At 36.8% G+C, this 22,008-nt stretch overlaps 3 protein-coding genes across 12 annotated transcripts; 2 read left to right on the forward strand and 1 right to left on the reverse strand.

The window, feature by feature from the left end:
• The first annotated feature begins 29 nt into the window (after positions 1–29).
• On the forward strand, positions 30–10,677 carry LOC117653972 (protein tramtrack, alpha isoform-like). Of its 6 annotated transcripts, none has more exons than XM_034400051.1 (12): positions 32–167; positions 906–1,115; positions 1,215–1,355; positions 1,438–1,681; positions 1,766–1,944; positions 2,049–2,124; positions 6,799–7,070; positions 7,225–7,347; positions 7,564–7,701; positions 7,810–7,971; positions 8,043–8,246; positions 8,325–10,677. In XM_034400051.1, the coding sequence occupies exons 2-12, from the start codon at positions 936–938 to the stop codon at positions 8,430–8,432; spliced, it is 1,827 nt and encodes a 608-aa protein (XP_034255942.1). In that variant the 5' UTR covers positions 32–167; positions 906–935; the 3' UTR covers positions 8,433–10,677. The 6 variants fall into 6 exon arrangements, with proteins under 6 accessions (XP_034255945.1, XP_034255946.1, XP_034255947.1 ...); XM_034400052.1 differs by lacking the exon at positions 32–167 and adding an exon at positions 185–349; XM_034400053.1 differs by lacking the exon at positions 32–167 and adding an exon at positions 496–817.
• Positions 10,678–10,818: 141 nt separating this feature from the next.
• LOC117653981 (syntaxin-7) lies at positions 10,819–14,877 on the reverse strand. Of its 3 annotated transcripts, none has more exons than XM_034400072.1 (8): positions 14,707–14,877; positions 14,010–14,157; positions 13,852–13,921; positions 13,660–13,759; positions 13,417–13,576; positions 13,162–13,307; positions 12,906–13,061; positions 10,819–12,832 (listed from the first exon to the last, which is right to left on the reverse strand). In XM_034400072.1, exons 2-8 carry the CDS (start codon positions 14,122–14,124, stop codon positions 12,740–12,742), a joined length of 840 nt encoding a protein of 279 aa, XP_034255963.1. In that variant the 5' UTR covers positions 14,125–14,157; positions 14,707–14,877; the 3' UTR covers positions 10,819–12,739. The 3 variants fall into 3 exon arrangements, with proteins under 3 accessions (XP_034255963.1, XP_034255964.1, XP_034255965.1); XM_034400073.1 differs by lacking the exon at positions 14,707–14,877 and adding an exon at positions 14,586–14,706; XM_034400074.1 differs by lacking the exon at positions 14,707–14,877 and adding an exon at positions 14,511–14,601.
• A 103-nt stretch (positions 14,878–14,980) lies between these two features.
• On the forward strand, positions 14,981–21,790 carry LOC117653976 (neural Wiskott-Aldrich syndrome protein-like). 3 transcript variants are annotated; one of them, XM_034400061.1, is made up of 11 exons: positions 14,981–15,147; positions 15,659–15,794; positions 15,874–16,101; positions 16,202–16,301; positions 16,379–16,504; positions 16,643–16,675; positions 17,663–17,826; positions 17,906–18,242; positions 18,351–18,556; positions 18,676–18,771; positions 20,643–21,790. In XM_034400061.1, exons 2-11 carry the CDS (start codon positions 15,708–15,710, stop codon positions 20,805–20,807), a joined length of 1,542 nt encoding a protein of 513 aa, XP_034255952.1. In that variant the 5' UTR covers positions 14,981–15,147; positions 15,659–15,707; the 3' UTR covers positions 20,808–21,790. The 3 variants fall into 3 exon arrangements, with proteins under 3 accessions (XP_034255952.1, XP_034255954.1, XP_034255953.1); XM_034400062.1 differs by lacking the exon at positions 14,981–15,147 and adding an exon at positions 15,189–15,388 and having other exon boundaries at positions 20,643–20,807; XM_034400063.1 differs by lacking the exon at positions 16,643–16,675 and having other exon boundaries at positions 14,983–15,147.
• Positions 21,791–22,008: the final 218 nt, after the last annotated feature.

Here is a 22,008-nt window from a genome sequence, read left to right on the forward strand (position 1 = left end):
TAAAAATTGTTTGAATTCTATTTTAAAATTCTGCTTGAAAACAATACATTGAAATCACGTTGCGTTTTTCTTCACACTATCGACATGTTTTTGACTTATTTAGTCGTTCGTGGAGTGACGTCATCAAACGACTTGCGTCATCGCACGGTTGTTTGTATGTTTCGAAAGTGAGTGTACTTCTATTATTTTCCTCTGATATTTGTCTCCATAACAACTTTGTTGGTTGCCCGCAGCATTGTTTCGTTTATTTTGAATTTCTTGAATTGTATGGATATGGGAGAGGTGTCCAACAGTGTGCCCCTTAACGTAGCCGGTTGAAAATGCTGCTGAGGCCTAGCTCCCAATGAAGGTCAAGTGCGATGCGAATGATGTGCTCTGCATTTGATCCGAGGACTGCTTCTGCTTCCCTACTTCGTGTCGTCATTTTGGCACCCGATACTGTGTTTAACGTTCAATTTTTTGTCAATAAACTTTTGCCTATTCTTAGGTTATTAGCGTTAGATTTCTTTTGCAGCCCTGGCTGATTTGCCTCAGTATGCTCTTATCTTGGGCAGTAAACTCTCTGGTTTTGAATGGCAATCTCTATGAAACTTAGATAAGAAGTTTCAAATAATTCTATTTTAATTTTACATACTCTCAAATTTTTAACTATATAGTTAATCTTTGGGCTGGAAACAATATTTCTCAGTTTCACTTGTTGTTCCATTCCTGTTAGCCATGCTGAAAAAGTTCTCCATATCGGATAAGCTGTCACCTTTGCTCTTTAACTAACTGACAACCATACCAGTAACCATGGTTACAGGTTCTCACTTGTTAGGTGTTACCCTCAGTACATTTCAGTATGTTATATTTAATTTTATTGTTTACAAATTTTTGCTCATGATTGTTCTTTATTCCCTCCACAGATTGCCATACAGGTGGCTCATTCATGAAAAATGTCAGGGACTGCAATGCAGCAGTTCCGGCTCCGCTGGAATAACCATCAACCAAACTTTATTTCAGTCTTTACAACACTCCTCAATTCAGAATCACTAGTTGATGTTACACTAGGAGCTGAAGGTAAACATGTGCAAGCACATAAAGTGGTTCTATCAGCATGTAGTTCTTACTTTCAGGTAAGCAGTAAATCGTTTCCTCATCGATGATTTTTTAAAAAGATTTATGGGCCTTGCAACTTATTTTAAATTCCTACATTTTTATTTTTTATTTTTTAGAGTCTCTTTACCCTCAATCCCTGTCAACATCCAATTGTAATACTGAAAGATGTAAAATATGATGACTTAAAAGTTATTGTTGACTTTATGTATTATGGAGAGGTAAATGTCTCTCAAGAGCAGTTGCCAGCAATTTTAAAGGTTGGTGTTTTCTAGGCTTTCTAAATACGTTTATTTTTGAAACCAGTCTGATGTACTAATAGTTACTACTCCTGTATTTTAGACAGCAGAAATGTTGAAAGTTAAAGGCTTAGCAGAAATGCCTGCACAGAATAACATATCAATGAGTAAATCAAGAAGCCTTTCATCAGATAAAGGAGATGATATTGCAACTCCCCCTGGAGATAGTGCTAGTGGCTGGGGTTCTGATTCTGTCCGACACTCCCCATCACCCCAACCTATGTCACCAGCAATGAGGAGGAAACGACTGAGGAAAACCTCCACTGGGTCTGGATCAGGATCAACAGGTAACTGCTTTTAATTATTTCACCAACCCAAGATGCTGATGAATTGAATATCTGAAACACACTTTCTTTCATTTTGCTCTGCAGAGAGAACATCAGAAGAACAATCTGTTGATATTAATGTGGTAAAAGCAGAACCCATGTCCTTCCAATCAGAAGGCGAAAGCATTAGAAGCAGCAGTTCACTGAGGAATAGTTTGCAAGAAGCCAGTACAGAATCAGAACCTCCAGATGGATCCACTGAGAGTGTCGAGGACCCTAATATTGTAAGTTAACTAAGGCTAGGGTAGTGTTATTTTGGAGAAAAGCCCTTTGAAAATTATAGGATTTCTTACATTTTGTTCTCACTGAAATGTTAAATCTTGTTTAGCACTCATCCCATGACAGTGTAAGCGGCCCGAATGTGGACAACCCAGGATCATCTGCCATTTATAATCCAACCCCAGGTAAGGTTATTAAAACTGCTTGAGACTTAACACGTTGTTGGGCCCCGCTTTTTCTCCCCACACAAATATCTATCAAACACTAGCACCAGTTCTTAGATCAAAAACATGTACTGTAGAATTTGTCCTGCTGCTTACCTTTTGTTGGTGTAAGTAACGGTCAGCTGTTTTTTTTTGTTTTTTTTTAAATAAACCAGTAAAAGTGTTTTTATTGTTGTAACTGTATAGTTTGGTATGGTAAAATTTGGATTTTCAAAAGCAGATGACTAGATTTGATTTTTTTTTTTTAAATTGGATTAAGTTTGAATCTTTATATTATGTACAAAATAGAACATGCCCGAATCATACTTTGCAGCCCAGCTTACATGTGATTTCTTGGGTAGCTCCTTAAGCTATATTTTTAATACCCCTATTTACGATTCCTTTCGTCTATAACAGTAATTTCATTTCACTTTTCCTTGTTATCCATAAGTGTATCTTGCTGTGATCAATCTGTTAAGGGTAAAGATGTTTGATGGGTCATTAATTACATTTGTTTAAAATGCAACAAACTGGGTTCAGGATGTGAAAAAATTTAGCATTTGGAATGAATGTCATTTATTTTGTGAAGTTGTGGCTTTCAAGGTGCAGCACCGACGTGTATGGAAAATGAGGAAAAGACTGTATTATGGCTGTTTTGAATCTTATTATAAAAGAGGTGAACATGTCTTGTTTTGTGGAGCATTGCAAGCTTTTGTAAATTGTTTAGGTACTGTGGAAGTGTTCATTATTGTTATCTCACAGTTGACTTGTTCTTAATAATGTATAGGCTTTGTCTCCAAATGTGTGTAGTATAATAATTTATTTTAGACTTGTTTTTCTTCTTCTTCCATAGTATGCATGAAAGTGTTGCTTTTGGGTTGCTAGCATTTCAAATCAACATGTTCAAACTACACATTTGCACAAAACAAATGAGACATCAAAATTACTTAGAGAACAGTGTGATGTTGCGTGCATTATTTGATGAAACTGTTCACATAAAGATGAAATGTTCCTTGGTTATGTGGTTGCTCATTATTGCTCTAATTATTTTAGAAACAGTGAGATGCATTTCTTGCTTAGAGCTTGGTTTTCAGACAAACAGAAAAAAAAAGGTCCAGCATAGGTCTGAGTGTTTTTACTAGCTTTTCTTAAAACCTTGTTCACAGAATAATATGTGTATTTAATAAATAGTGTGTGAACAACTAATGTCCACTAGACCAGAGCTGGCTGTGGTATCTTGGCCTGTGTACATTTTCAATCTAGAGCAACATTGTGTTTTCTCATCCTACTTTCACATATGCAAGGTGGTAGATTTTGGAAAAATTTTCAATTTTCATTATTATTATTATTATTATTACTGAGCTTGAAAATCTTGGGATTCTAGTATTCTTTGACATTTATTTTTGCAGTTGTGATTGTGATGTTTTACAGGACTGATTCTGAGTGTTCCTTTGAAATAGGATTTGTGATGACAGGATGATTTGTGAAATTTACATGCATCATTTTGTTAAGGGAACACCTTGAAGACTCAGTAGCAAGATTTTTGTTCAAGTATTGCTTCCTCTGAGGCAGCACGGCCCGTCCCTAATGTCATTTTACTTTATTCAGGGAACCCTTGGCTCAACCTGCCTACAGAAGAGGATTACATGATAAGTGAGGAGTACAGAGAAAAAAGAGACATTGCATATCATGACACTTCTCACCTATACATAGAGCCTACACCACGAAGTTCAAGTTTTAGCCATCTTCAAATGGCCTGGCCAACTCCAACTCCAACTCAAACTGATATGTTTCATAGACGAAAACCTCAGGAAAATGAAAACTTCAAAATGGCTTTAGACGCAGTTATGAATAAAGGGATTGGCTTCTGCAGAGCAGCGAGAATATTTGGAGTGAATAATAGAACATTGTGGTTAGAATGCAGAAGACTTGGATTTTTAAACCCAAGAAGTAAAGTCAATGCATCTCATCCATCTGCTATGTAGCAGTAGGTTTTCTCAGACAAATGCAACTCAACTATTAAGAACACTTGAGTTCTGGCGTTTAAGTGCTCCAAAAATAATACCCAACAAGCCATTTTTATTTTAAATTTTATTGTTTTATGATTAATAAAGAGACTTTGTTATGCTCATTTTTATGTCATGAGATTTCATTCTTGATGTTCATTCTTGTGTTCTGTTTCAATGCCAATATAATAGATATGTAACTTCTGTATGATACACTAATCTTTCTTTTCTCGCTTTATATTTATCCTCTGTAGCAGAGTTATTACTGTATTATTGGGTACCTGCACCCTGATATGATTTTCTGTTGAGCCAGCAGCGTACCCATCTTATGTCTCCAATTTTAGGTCGCTTTTTTCCAACTGTTCTTATGACCTTGTTAGCCTACATGTATTTATGATAGGGTGTAGTATTTGGTCTGACACTTTCCCCCTCCCCCTAATTCGGTCACATAATTTTAGTTCGACTCCTAGATACTGCCCTTTACTAAGGTGCTAAACTTCCATGTGTTCTGGTAAAATTTTGATACTAGTCTTGTGAGCATTTACCAGGGCATGTAAGGGGGCAAAATAAGAAGTCTTTTGCTAAATGTACTCAATTAAACCAACCATGGAAATATTCATGTTCACTTCAGCCTTATTAACAGCAGAAATGATTTTATTCCCCATTTTCACTTTGTTCTTCTTGACGTTCCATTTTGAACTCCATAAGTAGGTGTACTCATGTACTGCATCTTCTCGTTTAAGATCTGAAGACCAAGGATAAGGAAAGAATTACGTATATAGGTGCAAAAGAAGCAACACAATCAGATTTAAAATATTGCAAAGCTGTGAGTGCCCTATTGACCTTCAAAATCTTCATCTTTCTTTAAAGATGAAACCTCAAGACGCTTCTGCATTGTAGGAAATTGATACAAAAAGTGCAGATCAGCAGACATCAAAAAACACTGCTTTCTTATGTGGTTCCACAATTCAACTGTCAGCCCTCAGCATCCAACTAATTTTGAGCAATATCTTGGTATGCCAGATCACTTTCATTGGGTTGAGGTTGAATGGATGGAAAAGGAGGTGACTAAATAGGTCCCTAGTCTCCAACTACATTTTGCAATCTTAAATTTTAGATTTAAGTTAAAAATTTGAAATTTTAATAAAAACATGGACGACTCCATCTTTCTCTTGTTGACAGAAGATGAAGAAGATATCAAGTTCCTTGGGCACTCAACGGAAAGCCGATCTGTACTTGAGGCATTGAACAAGCGCAAAAAGTCTGTATTTACTCTACGAAAGGGGACTACTGAAAACTTCATGCAAGCCATTGAAGAAGTTCGAGGAGGACGTATCAGTTTTCTGGCAGCTGGAAAGAAGTATGGAGTAAGCCATATGACATTGTATCGCTACTATCTCAGTATGGGGTACCCTCTTGTTAGGAGGTCTAACCGCACCTATCAAGGTAGTGGACAAGACTTTTATTTTCTTGGGGACATATCTTTGTCACGACCTGGTGAAATTCAAAAGCCACAATGGAGTAACTCTGGGTGTTCTAGTGGGTCAGGTAATGCTTTGTATGCTCAAAGTGGCAATCACAGTCTACCCGAGCAAGATTGGTCATAGGGATGTATATTAGTGGTCAGCAGTGAGCAATGTCTAGCTCTTAAGTTCTATCAGTCTAGACAATTTCATTTGACCAGGGTTTTTGTTTTTAAATGTTTACTTTTAAATTTTTAGTCAACAATTTGAAAACAGGGTATTATCTGTGTTTTGACTAGTTCCTAGTGCAATGTTATTTTTTTCTTAGTTTTTTTTTTTAAATTAAAATAATGTTGGTTTATTTGTAAATTGTACTTAAAGCAAACTATGAGACAAACTTGTACTTAGTACTGCACTGTTCATTGTCACATTTTTCTTTGGTCTAGGTTATTTCTTCTACCACAGGTACCATTTTTGTGATCTATGTCACTCATTTCTCATCCCTTCCCTTGAGTGCCCCTCCTTAAGATTGGCTTCCTTAGCAAAAGCACTTGTGTGTGTACCTTACCATAGTAGAACTTACCATACCAGACTAGGCTGTACATGCAGTTCTCTATTTTTTGAGGGTAAAGTAAAGAAGCACCCTAGTTTGATTCCCTTTGTGCTTTTGTACCTTATCAATTTTCTATTTGTGAGTACGAAATAAGCTTCTTTCAAAAACTGAAGTTTCTGTGAACATAGAACTACTGTGTTTTATTTTGGGCCAAGACAACAATACCTTACTTCTTTCTGTTCAAGAAGTGGAGCTCTTTACTTAATCTACAAAAATCATAATATGCATATCACATGTGCGTCAAGCTTTGCCTCAGTTTATTTGTTTATTGTAAGTTAAGATTTTGTTGTGTAAATAATTTATTTTTAATAAAGTGTTGCAATAAAATGATTTTTTCATTTCTGATGTTGGGAAGAGTATTTGAGCATTTGTCTACTTTTGAAGTTTCGAAAACATTTTCTTTGACCTTTCTAAACCATTAATACACTATACAAACCAGTTGTCCTTTCATGTGAGACTTTCTGATCACTTTTATTTGATTTTGTAATGGAACCAGTATTGTCCTTATTTACATCTATGTCTTCACAAGAAAAATTGTCTATATTGATATAAACTTTTGCCAAATTTTTGACAGGAAAATTGGGGAGCAAGCGAGGTCGTCTGCTTATGCGCCAATCCCGAGTTAAGAATCTAAGAGACCCTAGGGATTGTGAGTCTTCAGTGACAATAGCCCAAGCCTCACCAGAGAGTGATGATGGCTCTCCTCATTTACATGGTTGTGTAAAATTGGAGCAGTCATCACCAGATCGAATGGCAACAAATCTACCTTCCTCCCGGGGCTCATCACCTGGACCTCTCAGAGAAGTTAGTGTTAAGAGAGATGGATCAAAAGAAAAAATGACGACGGTAAGTTCTTCAACAATTAACTATTCCCTTTCAAATTGATTTTCCAATTTTTCTATACTTGATATCTAGAAGTGTCTTTGAAGCCTGGTTTCATGATCCACTGAATAGTTTTCATAATTAATCTTTCTTATTTGTTTTAAAAACATATTTCCAGGTTACTGTTTCATCCAGTGGAGGGCAGCAGCTTACTGTTCCTGGGCTCAGAATTGAACGACAGAGTTCAGATTCAAAACCAATAAGTTCAACACCGTCGCCTCAACCCCCCAGTCAATCCATGGTAATTTCCTTATGCAAAGAGGTATCACCTTTACTAGAAGATTCTCTTCCCACCCGTCCCATCCCCACCCATCTAAGGAAAAAACAAAAAGAATAATTAATTAGGTGCAACTTGTTGTACAGGCATGCTCACTGTTTGAAACCATTCTTCACCCTAAGACCTCCTTATCCTGCCACACAAATTTATTCGTAGTAAGTTCTGTGTTTTGTCTTCCAGTCTTTGCTGAGTGTACCAACTACATATCTTGTGAAACAACATTCTCACCCCAATCTTCCAAGTCACAGCAGTGCTCCATTAGTGAATGTTGTGCAACGGCAGCATTCTCAACCAAGTAGACTACCAACACAACATCTGGTAAGTGGCTGTTCTTCTTTTATAATATTATTAGTGTAATGTGTTCAACTGATCTTTGCATTCATGCTCTAATTCCATACTCTTTTTCTCCTTTTCTTGTAACATTAGATGTCATCTTTAAGTTTTGAGCGAATGTCAATTGAAAGTGACAACCCTCCAAGTTCAGCCACAGCCACAGCTAGTCCATCGTCCAGTGTGGGATCCGCTCAACTCTTGCGATTGGTAGCTGAACCCCCTATTAGTTTACGGAGAGCAACTTCTTCACCTCAGGTTGGGGGTTATGAATTCCTTTGCATTTTGTTGTGATGTTTGGAATTTCTTCATACATATTTTCTTTACAGTCTTCATCTCCATTAGATTTGGGCCAAAGCTTAATTATTGAGCCTGCACGTTCTGGCCATTGCCCTGTGCAGCGAGAAGGCCCAGCATTGGGTTGTAACTTTTGCTGGAATACTATTGATAATCATGGCCGCACATTAAGGAGGAAAACTAAATATCATTGCCCGGAGTGCAAAACTAATCTCTGCATTGTGCCTTGTTTTCAGGTGAGTGATATTTGGTGTTGATGCCTTATTCTTTCCAAAAGTCTCTGCAAGGGTACAATCTTAACTTTTATTTTACAGGAATATCATGAACAGCAAAGTAAAAAGGAGGCTGCCTTAGGTACATCACCATCAGGTAATGTGTCATCCAGTATGATACGACTACTTCCGAAGACAAGTTCCATTTGAATTTGGACTAAAATGATTCTGTGAATCACATTTGCAATAGTGCTGTGAAACTCTTTAGTCAAAACGTTTTCTTTTTGTGTTAAATGTTTCTCTAAGTTTTTTTCTCCCTTTTCTGTGTTTTGACTGATTGTTTCTAAGATTTCTGATACATTGTTCATTTTTCTTCTTTTCTTCCTTCAAACGAGGTTTAGAGCTTTTTTTTTTAAATCTATGTACCTGCTCCCAAACCTGATATCTGTTCAGAAAAGGTTGGCCCTGGATTCATTTACCTTAAGTCTCTTTTTAAAGTTTTAATTTGCCAGTTCAGTTCTTTTATTATGTTCTACTGAATATTGACTATCATACACAAATGAAGGGAGCATTTTTTGTTGCTGTTGTTGTTTTTAACTGTAGTTTTCAACTTCATTTTTGTGGCAATTTGTACTTTTACCATTACTCTTGCCAATGGCCAGTGGGACTAAAAGGCTGAAAATACCCAGCACATGCACACCAGAAACAACTTCAGGCAAGTAGTGAAAGTGCTACATTCTTAGTATGTATTTTCTGACCTTTTGTAGTCACCTATCACTTCACTCTGTAAAGCTCGATTTTGTGTTCATTATGCTGTCGTGGAAAAGTGTTGCTATTTTTGCTTGAAAACAAAATCAGTATTATCGGTACTTACTTACCAAAATCTTCTGTAGTTGTCTGAATGACACCTTCATGAATAGCACTTAGTCAGTTTCCTGTTTTTGTGTCAAAAATTTGATACTTGAATTTAGGGAATCTGTCTTCTTTACTTTTTGTTTTGTTATTTTCAGTTTTTCAGTTGTTTGTTGCAACTCAATGACTTATTAATTCCTGCATAGCACCAGCGCAATTGTAGTGTCTTTTATCTGTCTTTCATCTGAACAATTGTTTTCTGGCTTTTGTTACAGTACACATTGTCAAATCCTTCTATTCATAATGACCAATCAATGGTTTGGCTTTTGCCATTTGTACTGAGTCATTACAATACAAGGATTCTGACAATTTTATCAATTAAAATGTACAACCTACCCAATCTCTTGCAATATTTACAAGACTGAGGAATGTATGGATTATATACTTCTTTACTTACTGTAACTTATTCTTAATTCTTATTTTGGGTGCAGAAAAATAGCTTCAAGTATTATGGACCTTCATTTGTTTCAATATTGCACAATAGCCATAGGTGAGTTCAATTGATTTGGGTATTTAGGCTGGAAAGGGAGAAATTGTGTTGTCAGTCATGTAATGAAAGTTACTTTTGTCAGCACCCTTTGAGCGTATGTAGATAAGTATGTAGACGCAACTTTTTGTTAGGTGTAGAATGACCTTAGATTGTGTTTCTGTGCAGTATTCTCCATTCATAAAATTTTTGGCTCATCAATTATTTGTGTTGTCTTTGATTATACATGTATGCATATGAGTTTGTGAAAATTTGTAGCTTTCTCATTCCTTATATGTCTGCTACTGTTACCTGCTAAATTATGTCTGTGTTATAATTTAATGGATTCAGTGGAATAGTCTGTGTTCGCCATTTTTGTTTTGTTTGTTTTGTTTGATTAATTGTTTTGGTGCTGTAGGGAGTGAGATGTATGTGTGGTACGTTTTATTGTTCAGATTATTTTAAATTGCACTAACAGAAAGCTCCTTATCTGGAGCTCAGTAGAAACTTTTTGTTTATGTCGGGATAAAGATCTTTCTGTGCATGTTGTTGTAGTTAGCATCTAGCTTTGTTTTGAAAGGGCCACATGGGCCAGGAATCGGTTTATAGAAGTGCTGTTGCAGAACGTTAAAGGCTCTCTTTCTGGACATGAAAAAAAATAACTTAACATAATTTATCTCCTCTCTCCTCCCGGTTCTCGAGTTGTGGGTTCAGAACTGCCAGACCTCACGTAGCGCCTTTGACAGGCCCTTTTTTTCGTTTTTGTATGCTGTATGCTGCAACTCCAGAAGAAGAGGTACTTTTCTTTCCTGTTTCATTCAGGCTCTTTAATTACCTTTGTAATTTTATAGTGAGCACTGTCTTAAGATTTTATGCTCATGAGGATTCATTTTAATTTTTCAGCCCTTTGAGGGAATCAAGAAAGTATTTGTTATAGTTAATTGATCTTTGTTGGTTATTCTTGTTTGTGTAGTACTAAATTCTATGAAGTATATATAAATTTATATAAGAAATTATTTGTAATACAAGAATCAAATTATATTTTGTTAAGAGTAATAAATGTTTCATTGCTTCTGATTCCCTTGTCACCAATTTAAGATTCATATTATGGCAGAAATGTTATTTATTAGCAATGTCTTTCCTCATGGTTCAACCCATTCTGTAAAAACATTCACAATCATCAAACAAGATGAAATACTCACAAATAGAAAATTACTACCAATCTTTAGTAATACGAAAATAGAACATGTTGCATAGCATGTCTGGTTGACAGAGAGGTAGACCCAGCTTTGAGGTATTTTACTGAGTTCAGGCAGGATATAGAACAAACAGTGAATCCCAAACTACAGCTTGAAATACCTGTAATGGTCATTACAGCCTGCATAGCACATTCAAATCACAATTCTAGATACCCCATTTTGCATCACCACACTTATTACATTGTGTACTGGGCAGAATAATGAGCTGTGGGAGACATTTATCAGGGGTGCCATTAATTGTTAGGCAAAAGTACGGGTAAGCATGATGCTACCCATGGAACAGACAAAGAAATACAGAAATAAGTGCCTGCACATCCATTTGGAACTAAGGCTTTCAAGGAATTGACAATAGATTTCATAAATTGTTCAGGCAAATGCAAGTCTTCCCTTTGTTTAACTGTTTCGAGTACAAAAAAAACAGGACCAGTATTGCTATTATTACTGTCAGGTGTTGACATTAACTGTAATGCATTTTTGTAAATATCATACAAAAGCTCTCTTTTTTTCACATTTCAAGATTGTAAGGGAACACTTTAAAGGTTAAAATTCTGGACACAACAAGCCAACAATTCTCATATGAAAACAATTGCAATGGAATAGAAGTCAAATTAAATTGTGATATCAAATCAAGATTAGTATAAGGTGCATTTCTCTAAACTAATGTATCAAATGCAATTAGCACACTGCGCTTGCTTCTATTAAGAATAGGCTAGCTCTTTTAAACCTGGAAATTCATCATTTAAAGAACCAATAAACATACCAGTTGACCCAATGTCAGAGAACAGTTGCTGAATCAAGGCTCTTGTATCTCTGATGCGGTAGTTGAAATGGCATTATGTCGTAAAAAAAAAGGATGTAAAAACAACAATAAAATTTTTAAAACCAGCTGTTTACTGGCGTACAACGCCCTTAAAAGAACAAAATGAAGCAGTACTGTGAGGACAATATAGTTTAATACAGCAAGCATACTGGCAAGAATCCTCTTGCTATTCAGTACAGAGATGACTGCCGACTCATTTTAAAAGATCACAACTGTTAAAAGTAATGTGATGCTACTAAAACAAACACACAGGAATGCAACTTCATGTTGGAATGGTGGAGAAATTTTAAACTCATTAATTATACTGTAAGTGGCACTGTGAATAAAATGAACTATGATTAATGATAAGGATCTAGATGCTTGGAATAAACTAAAACTGAACAGTCCGGTGCCAAAGCCAGTACATCACTTTTCTCTACTTTAGTAAATATACAAAATGTGGATGTCAACATTTGTTTCATTTCCAATTCATAACATATTTACATCATTCCATAAGAAACCAAACACAATAATTTGTTTGGTTGTTCTATAAAAAAAAAGAAAGAAAAAAAAAGCACTGATGGCATAACAATTAAAGCTAGTAATAGTTTGTTGAGTCTGATTGTAACCATAGAGAGCTCGGCCTACTTCTGTCTGCTTGAACCCCCCGCCCCCCTTTTTTCATCCCCTTAACTCAAACAAATAACAAACAAGTGCGTAATGTAAAGCAACAACAAAAAAATTTAAATCACATATAAATGGAAGGCAAATATATAATTTAAATCAAACAAACACAATTTGCAATAATACTATGTACTCCTGTAACATAACATTACACCTGTATTGAAAGAATGGGATGGATGCAAGTTAGTTGAAGTGAGGATAAAAAGAATCTCTCCTTCCTCCCCCCAGTAAGTCACACTTTATATTGAAGCCTCCAAGTAAGCCGTTTTAAGCACAATTATCTGAACTAGCATGATTTGTATAAAGTACAAAGAAACCACTAGATAGAAATCCTCTCTGAGTTAACAATTTCAGTAATATAGATGAAAAATAAAATATACGAACAGTCAATATCAGACTAATTGGACTGCCATACTATTATGATAATAATAATTAGCAGTATAACTGCCAAAGAGGTAAATAAAATGAACTTTTTCTTCCGAATTTTGGTCTGAAAATAAAATTTGAAATGTTTAACACAACTGAAATAGTTTGGATACTTCACAAGTAAGAAAGATTATTACCTGGTAACCACTAGCTTTCTGCAACTGCCTTGAACCCTCTGACACACTGTGAGTTGTGGATTCAACGTTTGCTTCAATACTGTCAATCACAACACCTTGGTCATGCACAAGTTTACCAAGATCAATGAAGATCTGATTTAGACCTTGAATATCCTCCTACGATTGAACAAAAATTATGCAAGATCAGACAATAAGAAAAGCTACACAAAGACTGAGCAAAGTTAATTTTAATGGCAATCATTAGTAAACTGCAAACCTCTAATTGAAGAAGATCTCTTTCCTTGTCTTCCAGTTCCTGCAAGTTGAGTTGCTCTTGAGCCAACATTTGTTGGGTCTGTTTCTGTGAAGGAGTTGAGCGAGATGAAACATTGTCCAACTCAATTAGCGGTTCATGATGTTTACCTGCATTGGAAAAATAAAACACTTTTCACAGAGGAAGGCTTTTCAAGTTACTAAACAAAGAGCTACCAATGAGCCAATGAAATCCTGTTTATTGTGATAAAAAGCTGACCTGGAGGACCTCGAAATGGATCACTTGATCGCATGTTGGCTCGTGCTCGTTGCACCTCATCCTTCTCCTTTTCTACAGCTCTACGTTGCGTTGCTTGAAATGAGCTTAGGGTGGCCATAAGTTCCTCTGTTAGGCGATCTTTCTGCATCTTCCATTGTCTCTATAGAGTGGAATAACATTGCGCCAAATTATTATAAATCGACAACAACAAAATCCAACAAGAAGGACTATGGTCAGACATACTGCATCAGATGTTCCTGGCGCAGCTTGTAGATTGCTCAGATCAATTAGCTTTGTTTTGGTATCTGACGCTAATTGATTTGTATAATGCTGAATCTGATGTCTGTGAAAAAATTTACAATACATGATATTAAAGCACAAGAAATGAAATGAAATGAAATGAAATTAAAGGTAAGCAAAGAAACGTTCACTTGCAATTTTGTTCGAAGATCAGGAGAATCTTGGTGAGTGCCAATCTGATCAACCATCTTGTTCATCGATGAGACTGAAATTTCAAAGGATAAGATAAATTAATACTCAGACTGGAGTAAACCAGCAAAAGACCAAACCATTACTTTACGTATAATACTGACCATTTTGAGATATCTTTTGGATACTGGTGCCTATGCTTTGGGCTAATTTCATAAAGTCCTTGCCATTGCCAGGTCCACTGTTGTGGTATGACATAAATCCCGGGCTGCTATCCATGGTTAGGCTCTCAAATGAGTGAATGAAAAAAATCTGACGGGCAAAGAAACAAAGCAACTTAAGTACAAATATTTCACATCCAAGTATTGTGATTCACATTGAGTGCCCTTCATGTAAAAGGGCAGCAAAGCTGCATTAAACCACTACAGCAGCTTTAAAAAAGAAAGGAAAGGAATTTATTGGATTTTCTTGGCTTAATACATTAAAGAAGGAAAGTTGTCAAGATAACAGTTAGGCCTACAGCGATCATAAACGATTCAGATCGTCAAGAACTGGCCATACGATATGATTAAATCTGCAACCGAAATTTTATTAACTTTATACAAGCCAGGTTAGATAAACTTCAGACAGAACCGCACTGTTCACAAAAGTAGTTCAAAGCATACTTTCCAAATATATTGTTGAAAGTAGCATAAAGATTACACAGAGAGGCAACAACATGTATCATATTTTCATGGTACCTGCTACGTAAAACGACAGAAAGATACGAAATACTGCGCCACAATGACAGGCCAGAAGAAGCAGAGATTACGTACTTGACGGCTACGAGAACAAGATAGTGTCAACGATTATCAAACTAACCCAGGTTGATTTTAATGCGTATCTCCAACGGTTCCCCTTGAAACGTCAACAATCGTAGAGTATTGGACACTTCAACGTCAAATATTTCACCCTTCACTTCGACTGAACATCATCTCACTCTTTTCCTTCCACAACAAATGAATCACACATCACACCGCCCCTCCGCACTCCGCCCTTTGCCTCTCACCCCTCCCTCCTTTCCTCCCACCACCTCCCACTCCCCTCTCCCCGACTCTCCCCCTCCCCCTCCCCCTCGCCAAAAGTCGAAGTTCGGTTTCGATAGTAAAGGGGGCACATTTCGAGGCTCTCGCAAGGCTGTAAACAAATAACCTAAATTTTACATCATTGCTTCGTTGTTCCCATTCATTTTTCAACTCCAGCCTTGAGGATAGTTTAGAGATTCTAGCTCTCTTTTTCCGCAGTAATAGACTTTTAAAATTTGTAAGTTCTCCAGTTGTTGTTTTTTTGTTCCTTGAATAGAATAAGTTTCAATTCTGTGTGTCACTTAGCCTTGAGCTCCCTCCTACTCTATTCTGGGCGTTGTTCTCAGTCATCAGTCTCTTTACAAAGTATTCATCCATTTCCAGTCTGTGCATTATTGAATTCATTTTCTTAATGAATTCATTAATGTTGATCACATTAACATGTATTTTTTTTCTTGACTCATGCCTTCCCAATCTTGGTATGTGTCTTCTAGACTAAATGAAAGATCTCCAAATATTTTGTATCTTAATGTTTCTTTTGTAGAAGATCATGGTATTCATCATGTACTCTTGTTAGCTCAGTGTTTTCTTGGTCTAAAGTCAGTGAGGTGGTGATCTCAGGCCACAAGATGCAGGGTGTTGCTACTTCATACATTACACCTTTTCACGAATTCTGTAGAAATGAGAGTGGTCTGAGGAATGCTTATTAATCTATGATCATTTTATGATAGTTTTATTTTGTTTCACAGGAACATGAGTATTTTTTTAGTTACCCTGAATTGTTAAGAAATTAGCACCATGGTTAGTGACACTCAACGATATTCCAACCTGCTATCACAAGAGGAAAATGAGCAAGTTATTCGCTTGTTGGGAGAAAGATGTCAGGTACTTTATCTAAAAATCCCGTTAGTTTTGAAAGAAGTTCTACATAGTTTTGTTTACACATTACCTCTTTGTTCTGCAGCCACTGGTTATGTCTGTAGTTCAAGTATTTCAGACAGGAGCTCCTGATCATGGATCTTGGAGAAAACGTGATGCTGGAGTACTTGTCTTGGTTAAAGACAATGCCCGTCGATCTTATTTCTTCCGCTTATATTGCCTCTCACGCCGTCAACTTGTTTGGGAACATGAAGTTTATTCCAACATGGAGTATAACACACCCAGGACCTTCTTTCACATGTTTGAAGCGGAGGTGGGTTATTATTATTATTGAAACATGATATCTCAATGGCTGTACATTTATAAATACTGTAGAAGCCAAAACCACTAAAATTTTCATTTCCCCCCCCTAGGATTGTGTTACAGCCTTTAACTTTGCTGATGAGAAGGAAGCTAATGACCTGAACAGAATGCTGAAAGAAAATATGGCAGCCAGACAGAGAAGAAGACAAGGTTTGTGATGTTAACTACAGTGATGTATAAGTTTCAGTTGAATTTTTTCCTTGATCTTATTGTTATTTTAATTTCAGAAAGGAAAAGACAAGCGTCTCAGAATACAAATGTTAGCAATCACCTTTCATCACAGCATAGTGTAAGCACTCCACAGCTTTCAAATGGTTCCATTCGCTCTTCAACCCACCATAGAGCAGCCAAAGGTATAAAACAAACTTATTTTCTCGGAATGAAAACAGTTTAATCATTGTTGAACATCTGTAATACCTAAGACAATTTAATAGAAATACTAACAATACAAAGATTTAACCCGCTCACTATCAAATGTGTTTGATTTTAAGCAATCCTGGAGCTTGCAGGAGGGTTAATAGGAGGTGAGCTGTCCTCCTTGTGCATGGAATATTGTTTCTTTTTTGATGAGGTTGCTTGTCCAAGTAAAAGCTGTAAACTAATCTGAAATGTCCGTTGAAAGCATATTAAAATTTATTCCTTTATTCAAGATGTAATGAAGGTCTTGTGCTCGCAGAATTCCCACCCCCACCCTCCACTCCCTCTCACTCAAATAAGGAGGGAGGGGGCAGGAATGAAATCTTGAATAAAGTTTTTTGAACTTTCAGTCTATGCTAAATTTAGTTGGACTTATGTTCTGAATTTCTAAACTCAAGGATTCAACGGTAACAGGACCTTTATTTTCCTCTTGTTCTGAGCGGTGTTGCTGGGTTTCAGAGGTTGAATCATATACAGGTCGTACATCAGATTTTAAAAAAAAGGGGTATGCTTGTGTTAATGGTCTTCTGGACAGAAGTTTATAAATGCTGGATACTTACATAACCCCGGGAAACCCCTGAAACCTTTTGATCAGTCACCACTCACTCTTCATTGAAATTTTCTCCATTTTTGAATGAAACTTCATTGCACGCCTCTGCTCTTTATTATTTCATAATTTTTATTCCTTTTCTCTTTCTATTCATCAGTTAATTGGAATTCTAGAGATATTTCTTAGATAGTTTTTTTTTTTTGGAATGTTGTATGTCCTGTGAATCTTATGTTTTGTTATTATTGTTTTTCTCCTCCTTGAAGCTAAGTCTGGTTTTGTGTTTGTCTTTTTTTTTGTTCTTTTTTTTTTAAATTACAGTTTTTTATTCTATCTGACTTCTGCAGTGCTAGATTTATTGTAGTCACAATTGTTTCAGCGTTAATTTCTTTGGTTGCTGCCCATGTAGAACTGCAGTTCTTGTGGGATGAGTGGACAGCATGGATTCCAGCAATATGTCATTGTCAAGAAAAGCATTTTGTAGAATGGTTTCTTTTTGACTTGTACCTTGGTTTTGTAGCTAAAATAAGCATCTCTTACATTCTAGGAAAAGATAAACGGAGAAAAGAAGAAAAGAAGAAATTGTCTAAAGCAGATATTGGACTTCCTCAAGACTTCAGGCATGTTTCCCATGTTGGATGGAATCCAAATACTGGTTTTGACGTCACTGATGAAGTAGAAGGCTCTGCTATGAAGCAGTTTTTTGCCAAGGTAATTATTGAATTAACTTCTGGTATACTTATTTATTTACTATGATAACCTTTTGTTCTTTTTCTTTAAATATTTCTAGGCAGGAGTGTCAGAAACACAGCTCCAAGATAAAAATACACGTGACTTTATTTATGATTTTATCAAAAATCATGGAGGTATAGACAGGGTGAAAGATGAAGTCCAATCCCCCGACGTGCCTCTCCAATCGCCTGATGTACCACCTCCACCTGTGCCTGCACGAACTGTGCAATCCAGTGCCTCCATCCGCACAGCTCCCCCTCCTCCACCACCACCATCTAGAAATCAGTTACCTCCACCACCACCACCCTCACAAGCCGCAGCGATGGCCCCAGCTCCAGGCCCACCCCCGCCACCACCCCTTCGGACACTACCACAACGTCAAGATTCCGCAAGAGGTGAAGTGATGATTGTTGCCTTCTTGTCACTTTTTTAATGCACACAGCTACCCTCTCTCCAGCAGGAAGCCGGGAAAAAAAAAATTAATTAAATGTGTTTTGCTCTAGGAGGTCCAGCACCAATCCCGCCACCACCACCACCTATGCAGAATGCCATAGGAGTTCCTGCTCCCCCTCCCCCTCCTCCTCCCATGTCAGCATCCACCGCTGCTGCACCGCTGGCCCCCGCAGTACCTGCGGCCCCCGTAGCGCCGGCAGTGCCGGACCTGCGTTCAGCTCTCATGGATGCGATACGAAGTGGGAAAGCACTCAAGGTATGTTGTATGTAGGCTTATGAGGTAGGAAGTTGGCATTGTATATTTTAATGTGTATTTTTAATTTTTTACTTTTTTGGGGTCTTATTATTTAAACATGGTTTTTAACTGTTGTTTAGCCTGTGGCACTGGAAGAGAAAAGTCGCAATGGAACTCCTGGTGATACTAGAGCTGAGCTCATGGATCAAATCAGGCAGGGCAAGGAGTTGAAGGCGGTAAGTACATCATCACTGGAAGAGCTGGATAATGATTTGGGTGCTTCTATGGATGGCTTGAATCAGAGTGGCGCTGGTTCTTTAAGTAGTGTAATAACAGTCCAGTCAAACAGCAGAGACATTTATGAAAGTTTTGACACTCTTGAACAAGACGTATCTTGCAATAATAATGCCAGCTTTGGATCGAACTTCAATTCTTCCTCTGACTTTGATGTTAATACTTCTGCCTGTGATCCTATATATGTCAATATTGGTCACTTGCTTGCAGCTCAGTCAGAAGAACTTAGAACTAAAACTACTGAAGTTGGTAACATAGATGCAGTTGATAGAGATGGCACAGTTGAAGGTGTCACTTACCATTGGAATCCCCCTAAAAAGGGATCTTTTTTTCTAAAATTGCTGAAAATTGTTCTCTACTCGTTCATGCAAATTGGAGTTATTTGGCTGTTTCACTGGAATCTATTATTTCTATTTCCATACCCAACATCTGTCATTGTATTGATCATGAGCTTAGGTTTATTGTGTGCTCTCCTTCTCAGCCTCAGCCTAATCCCAAAGACCTGCTATTACTAAAACTCTAGGCACCCTCCTAATTGACATTTGCCAGTTAGTTGCTAAATTTAGAAGTGCTTTTATTTGCTTCTACTTGAAAAATTTTCTACTTCCTTTCTTATTTTAATTAAAGTTGATGCAACCAATTATGGTAAAGATGAGCAAATCCGCTCCACTGTTGTTTTGTCTACTGGATGGCTGGTAGGTGAGGTCATGAGGAAGTTGTAGATGAAAGTAGAGGCAGCTTTTCTTGAATGTAACTATTGGCATGAGTAGGTAGGCAACGATTACTGTTCACCGAAATACACCCAAAAATTAGTCAAGTTTGGCCCTTTATTTTTTTGTGGAGGCTGTATGATCTTACAGTCATGAATTGCCCTTGCTGAATTTTGTGTTGTAGATGGACATAGATTTAGTGTGCTTTTTGATGCATCAAGATTTGATGATATAGGTTTATCAGGAGCTTATCCAGAGGGCGAGCCCCCTCCTTTTGCCCTTAATGAATTGCCTTATGGGTTGGCAATTTATCGAACCATCCGCCTGCAAGTAGACAAAAGGTGTAACATGACCCCCTCCTTTCTCTGTATCTGGATACGCGCCTCATGTTGATGTGATTTGTTTTTTGAGTTGTGTGTTTTATTTTGTTTCTCTGGCTTCCGTTGGTATTGCTTCCTATATGTGTGGGGCAAATAGTTAAGGAAAACTAACCATCCCTTATCCCACTTAACCATTTCATACTGTACATATTTCTTTGCATTTTGGTACTTCCACTACCCTCTGACAACATAGGTATTTTCCTGATCATGCTTCTCTTTATTTGTTGAGGGATAACAACTCACATTACTTGCTCATTGCATTTCATTTCATCTATCAATAGCTAAAACCAAATTAATTATGTCTTCCCTATTTTTCCTTTGCCTTTCATTGTGGTGAAGGTTTCAATTGTTATCATGTTTAGAAAAGATTTTGTGTGTGTGTATGTTTGTTTAACATGATTCAATGTGAGAATGCTTTATACATAGCTTTATCTCACCGTGAACATGTCATTAATACCCAGGCTAAGAAATTGGACTGATTTAGCTATGTTAGGGTACCTAGAATGAGCAAGAGATGACTGCTCTCTACTTCTGCTTTTAAAACTATGTGGAGGGCTTTTCATGCTGCTTTTGTGGTTCTAATGTACAGACTTTGTTTTACAATAAATTATATTTTTGGAGGAATTTGAATGTGATCCTGTTTAATTAACCTTTTACCACTTCTAGGTACTTTTTGTCTTCATTTGTGTGTTGAGATACTTGATTCAAATATGGGACTTTCAGGTTGTTCCAGCTTCTCGGCCCTTACCTTCAAATTCCGTCCCGTCCGACTCACTTGCTGTAGCTCTCCAAAGAGCTCTTGCGGATCGTTCTAGAGCCATTCACAGTGACTCCAGTGGATCCAGCAGTGGGGAAGATGAAGAAGATGATGATGAGTGGGAGGATTAAACTTGTGTGTATTAGACCTCCAGATTGAATTATTTGAATGTACATGTTTTATGTAGATAAGGAAGTAGACATTTACATTTTTAAAGACAATTTAAATTCACATAATATATACACAAATATATACCTGTAATGGAGCAAATTTCTATCAGTTTAATCGAAAAGACCATTAAGTAAAAACCTCTGTGCGAGGATTGCTCCCAAATTATGGTTTGCTAGTCACAGAAATACCCATCCGCAAATATGTTAAATCAACATAAGCATTGTTAGCTAGTTCTACTTATCCTCAAAGTTTCTATATCTGTTCGGAAATCAGTAGTGATGTATTGATTTCACTATTATTATGTAATATGTGCTTACTGGGTGTTATGATATTTTTTCATCTTCACAACACATGTGCAGATGTAGATCATAATATTTTTTTAAAGTATTGCTTTACTTTGTGTGTTACTTGCTGTACGGTTCTCAGCCTTTTAACTGAAGTAAGCAGTTCCAAGGAAGAATGAGCAAGTGGTTAACTTTTAACCATGTGCTGTCAGTATCAAGTATATCAGGACATCCCTGTGATATTTAAGTTCAATTTCTAACTGAACAAACAATTATTATTTTATGACTTGTACAATTGAATATTCCCATGTTATCAATAACCATGTCATAATATGGAGTCCAAATTTTTTGTTAAGAGTAATCGAAGTTTACTAAAATTTTAACCTTGCTGGTACATTTTACCAGGCTGAACTTCTCTCATCTCTCAGATTCTCATTTCATCGACCCAGTGAACTTTGAATGTTGGTGTTAGAAATAGATGTGTACTGTTATTAACATAGACAATAGTCATGAGTGTTGGGTGCCTTTCTTTCTACAATGAAATGGTGTGCCCATAAGCTTCATAATTCATGCATAAGGCACCAATGTACATTCCCGTTTGTGCAATTGTAGGGTATCAAATTGTTAAGAATATACTAATAAATTGAACTGAGAGAAAACTTGTCTTCTCAATCAGATCCACCTTTAGAGACCCTGCCAAGAGAACCAGATCTGAGCCACGGAATTTGATGAAATGCAACAGGGAACAGATAACACAGAAAGAGTGTTCGCAATAGAACTCGGAAGCAATTCTAAAGATCTAATTAAAACAATGATCCCCTTCAAGCAACTTGATAAAAATTGTTTAAATAGCTCAGAACCTTTTTCACATAAGTTT

The sequence above is a fragment of the Thrips palmi genome, unplaced genomic scaffold (assembly GCF_012932325.1).
Source record: "Thrips palmi isolate BJ-2018 unplaced genomic scaffold, TpBJ-2018v1 HiC_scaffold_8, whole genome shotgun sequence".
Taxonomy (NCBI): Eukaryota; Metazoa; Arthropoda; class Insecta; order Thysanoptera; family Thripidae; genus Thrips; species Thrips palmi.

Excerpts from the sequence above, each read along its gene's own strand:
- LOC117653981 (XM_034400072.1), bottom strand. The coding sequence starts at position 14,124 with ATGGATAGCAGCCCGGGATTTATGTCATACCACAACAGTGGACCTGGC. Across the intron at positions 13,922-14,009 it reads CCAAAAGATATCTCAAAATG|TCTCATCGATGAACAAGATG; the intron begins GTCAGTATTATA and ends TTGAAATTTCAG. Across the intron at positions 13,062-13,161 it reads GAGATCTTCTTCAATTAGAG|GAGGATATTCAAGGTCTAAA; the intron begins GTTTGCAGTTTA and ends GTTCAATCGTAG.
- LOC117653976 (XM_034400061.1), top strand. The coding sequence starts at position 15,708 with ATGGTTAGTGACACTCAACGATATTCCAACCTGCTATCACAAGAGGAA. Across the intron at positions 15,795-15,873 it reads TGTTGGGAGAAAGATGTCAG|CCACTGGTTATGTCTGTAGT; the intron begins GTACTTTATCTA and ends TTTGTTCTGCAG. Across the intron at positions 18,243-18,350 it reads ACGTCAAGATTCCGCAAGAG|GAGGTCCAGCACCAATCCCG; the intron begins GTGAAGTGATGA and ends GTTTTGCTCTAG.
- LOC117653972 (XM_034400051.1), top strand. The coding sequence starts at position 936 with ATGTCAGGGACTGCAATGCAGCAGTTCCGGCTCCGCTGGAATAACCAT. Across the intron at positions 1,682-1,765 it reads GTCTGGATCAGGATCAACAG|AGAGAACATCAGAAGAACAA; the intron begins GTAACTGCTTTT and ends TTTGCTCTGCAG. Across the intron at positions 7,702-7,809 it reads GACTACCAACACAACATCTG|ATGTCATCTTTAAGTTTTGA; the intron begins GTAAGTGGCTGT and ends TTGTAACATTAG.